This window comes from Solanum pennellii, chromosome 12, assembly GCF_001406875.1.
Source record: "Solanum pennellii chromosome 12, SPENNV200".
In the NCBI taxonomy this organism is placed as follows: domain Eukaryota; kingdom Viridiplantae; phylum Streptophyta; class Magnoliopsida; order Solanales; family Solanaceae; genus Solanum; species Solanum pennellii.
Window position 1 is genome coordinate 60659959 of NC_028648.1, and position 4444 is coordinate 60664402.

At 35.6% G+C, this 4444-nt stretch overlaps 1 protein-coding gene across 1 annotated transcript in view; it reads left to right on the forward strand.

Annotated features, from left to right (window-relative positions):
• Positions 1–251: 251 nt before the first annotated feature.
• Positions 252–4444, forward strand: part of LOC107005577 (probable nucleoside diphosphate kinase 5) — a 5684-nt gene continuing 1491 nt past the window's right edge. The window contains exons 1-4 of the mRNA XM_015204215.2: positions 252–468; positions 1135–1359; positions 2864–2971; positions 3760–3869. Coding sequence (XP_015059701.1) covers positions 380–468; positions 1135–1359; positions 2864–2971; positions 3760–3869 — 532 coding nt within the window. The 5' untranslated portion in view covers positions 252–379. The remainder of the gene's footprint in view (positions 469–1134; positions 1360–2863; positions 2972–3759; positions 3870–4444) is intronic.

Genomic DNA, 4444 nt, shown 5'->3' on the forward strand with positions numbered 1-4444 from the left:
TGCAATATGTCAAATTACGTGCGTTGTTCATTTAGTTCGTCACCTTGTTTCCAATTAAGTGATTTTGGTCAAATCTTAACTGTTAAATTGATAATCGAACTGACAGCGATCAATAAGTCAAAGGGTTCTCTAACGATTTATCATGTTTACAAATTAATAATAAATAAATCAAATCAATTAAGTCCAAAATCGAATCGAACCGATAATTGCCCTAATTAAAACTCATGTTACTTTTTTTTTTTAAAAATGGCAACTATGGGTCCAAGGATTTTCGCCCCTTAGTCCAAGTGGCTAGTCCGAATGAGCATCTTCTCCCCCAAATATCAGATTCCATTAATTGCTTCTGAAATTCTTATATCAATTTGGTAAATTTGTTGCAATGTTTTGTAATCTTTTTCAGTTTCTTCAATTCTTCATAAGAATGTTGCTTCCCTTCTTCCTGCTGTCCATTCTCTCTCTTCCTAACAGGTGAGTTTCACTTGCTTACTTCTGTTATTATGTCTTTTTTATTATCTGCACAAACCATTTTTGGTACTGAAAATGAATAGATACAATTAATTCCCAAAACAAGTTCAGGATTGTAGTATTAGTACAATTATTGTGGTGATTTTGAAGATCAAGGCCATATTCTTGCCTTTTATACAATTATTATTGTGGTTATTTGTCCCTATTATTGTGTTGTTTGCAATAAATTTTCTCAAGTCTGGAAAATAACTGCAGTCAGCTAAACATTGTGAATGACCAAGAGTTTATGGGATATTCGAGATACTACCGTTTATATAAGCGTGAACTAGAGTTTAGGGTAGAGTAGCCGACCTTCAATAACCCTAATATGGTTGGGCTTGTCCACAAAATTTCAATGTCTACATGTGTACTCGACTTAGATTTCTTATATGGTCACTCAGCTAATAGTTATTATTTAGAAAGTCACTTTCTTTCTAAAGAAAATTGGAATCGAGAAGAGAGGTGACTTTCTGAGATAATAACTGTTACTTGAGTGTGTAAGATATCTAACTCATTTCTCGTGAGTTGGTCGGACTTTAGTTCTCTATAGCCATTCGACTTTATTCAATCGGAGTCAGCTATAATACTCACATTCTGTGCTTCTCTTTTGTCAATGTTCTAATGTTGTAGATGTTCGGCAGACTCTTCTACAGAAACAGAAAGGACATTGGCTATAATAAAGCCAGATGGTGTTTCTGGAAACCATACAAATTCCGTTAAGGAGACAATTCTCAATCATGGATTCAAAATCACAGAGGAATCGCTCATTCAGCTTGATGAGGATCGTGTGAAAAGCTTTTATGCTGAGCACTCTTCAAGGAGCTTCTTTCCAAGCCTTGTTGAATACATGACCAGGTAAACGTTTCCTGTCTAGAGATGGTATTTGATTCTGAATTTTCTAGTGATCCCCATTCCGTTTTGAGGGAAGTAAAAACTGCAGGTAATAGTATAGGGTGTAAGCTAGTTTAATTTGGTATCAAGTGGTTGTTGAGAACATTTATACGGTTAAGCTAAGTATTTGTAAAGAAAATGAATCATTTCCTTTTGAAAATGGACGATATTTGATGATGGTTGTTAGTTGTTACATAACCAAAAGGCATTGCAGCCTAACATGACTGTTGCATCTGCCTCTAGATTGGAGCTATTATATTTGCTTTTTTAACAGGACAACAGGAAGTAGTATATTGAGTGATAACTCTCTGATACCACTTCATATCACACGACTCAGCAGAACGCAACAAATATGAGGAAATCAGTTAGAAAGAGTAAAGGATAGATTGAATTTTACGGATTAGAATAACACAAACTCAAGTATTTAACTTCACTTGAATCCTTGTTATCATTAATGATCATTTCCCCAAGACAGTAGCGATAGAACCCAAGAAAAAATCATATAAAGAATATAATTAGTCAATTCCGAACAAATACGAAAGAACCTTTTAATTAATATTCCAAACAAGTGAGACTTGAGGTTCTCCAGCGATCAGAACGATTGGAAGGTGGCATAGGTTGTATGGTTTTGGAAAGATGGGACAGACGGACAGGAAGCAAAAACCCTTGTTTGTTTGTTGACAGAAAAATGGGAGCTTTAGTGTTTTCTACTCCCTGTTCAGTCAGTGGTGATGAAGGATGTTACTTCCATCGAGGCATTTGCTAGACAAAAGCACCTGTAAGGCAGCTATCTGTGTTGTGAATGATTAGTATTGCAAAATCACCTGGATAATTTGCAAAGATAGGGAAAACTCTGTATGGGGTGTTTTGTGTGAGAAAGGATGAAGAAGTATGTGAATTTCCTCCTTTTTCATATGGTTGAGCATGTTTTATGTGCCTTTTGGAGTGGGATGGTTTTGGAATGTGTATCATTGTTGAAGTGTTTTAAATCAAAAGGAAGTCCAAGTATCTTGGTTGTGTAATCTTATACTTGAGACACAATTGAATGGAACAAAGGTTCGTAAAAGATATATTTTCTTCAATCGAAAGAAACAAAAATAAGTTCTCTAAATGATATAGAAACCTTTATAGAGATATAAATTTTGTATGAATGATATAGAAAACTCTTCATCGAAAAGTACATACTTTAGAAAGTTGTACGAATTTTTTGAGTGGTTTAAAGATTTAGTATAATATACCTGATTGCTGCCTTTTCATCCATTTCAAATAAAGTACCTTGTTTATTGAGGAAAAAAAAGGTCTTTTGTCCATGTAATTAGTGAAAGATCTGTCAATCGGATATATGCTATTATGTTGAATTAGAATAGTTTCATAGACGGATTTCTCGTGAGAATTTTTAACAGCTGCTCCTTCTCCCTTCTCATCCATTTACTACTCCTTTTTTCCTTCGTTAACCATTTATCGGCAGTGGTCCAGTGTTGATAATGGTTCTGGAGAAAGGGAATGCCATAGCTGATTGGCGTGCATTAATTGGTCCCACAGACCCACTCAAGGCAAAGGTTACTCATCCTCACAGGTTTAGACCTCCTCTCTTCCTTTTCTTTTCTATTTTTACGTCTATTACTATTGCATGGGCAATATAGTTAGAATATTAGAAAACTAATAGATAGCCATAGATAAGTTTTCCTTCCTTGCAAAAAAGGGTTACTACCTCAATTTAACTCATGTGACCTAGTGGCAATGAAGTAGGTTGAGAATCATGAGGTCTCAAATTCAAATCCTGATAAAGAAAAAAACACTAGGTGATTTTTTTCCTTTTGTTGTAGACTTGGTGGACAGAGTTACGACACTTGTTGCTTTGGGGGTGGCAAGTATCCTGTAGAATTAGTCGAGGTGCGAGAAAGCCGCAAGCTGGCCCCAACACCATGGTTATTAAATTAAAAAAATGCTTTCTCAAAGATTTGCTTGTTAAAAAAGAAACATAGTGAAATATGTGTATCTTTGATTTCCCTTAGTATGAGGTTACTTTCCCAAAGAAGTTGTCTCCTTCGTGGAAATAATACATTATTTTTACTGATATTCTTTCAAATTATGTGACTCTTCTCGTGCCAGATATGATTAACATTATATCTAGAACAGCTAGCATCTTCTCGCTTTCTTTGTCATGAGCATTTGCAAGTTTGGTTCTCGACTACCTCAATGATTGACGATGTTAAAGTTGTTGGTAGTGCCTTAGGCTCCATACATAGCACATAGTTAAAGAAATTGTCAGCCCAAGTTGTCCTTTTACATTGAAAATTATTTTTAGGCTTTTGTTAATTCTGAACAAGACATGTTTTTTCACCTGTGTCTTTATACATACAGTGTCAGAGCCATATGTGGGCTGAACTTACAGGAGAATTGTGTTCATGGTTCTGACTCACCTCAGTCTGCTAGCCGGGAAATATCTTTCTTCTTTAAAACGACATCATCAGGTCAAATTACTAAGCCCATTTTATGTTCTAATTATGTGTGTGCATTTTATTCTTGACAATGAAAAGAAAAGGCGGTTTTTGTTGGCTATGACATGTTAATAATATTCGGTTTTGCTGGCTGTGACATGTTGTTCAGGCATCAACAACCATTACTTTTTAGATTATAGGCTTATGCATACCTCCATTAACCTTTTTTAGATTGAGAAACAAATTTAGTCCTTCAGCCTCTGGGATTATGGGATTAACAGTTACAAGGATTCCTACACTTCCAATCCATTGCCTCTTCTATATTGCTTCTAAACCTTTTAAATGGTTCCTCTAAACCTCCAGGGTTCGAGATGAGATTATATGAGAGGAAAAATGTCCTTCCTCTCAAGTGCAAATGCCCTCCTCCCCCAATTCCCGACCCAAACAAAAGAAAAAACAATACAATACTAAATATGTAGAATAAGGGGCAAATATATCCCTCAACTGTGAGATTTAGAGTGTATATACCTCTTGCTATAAAAGTGGTGCATATATACCCTATAACAAATGATGCATATTTCTTATTTCCCCCCCACCCCCCACCCCCC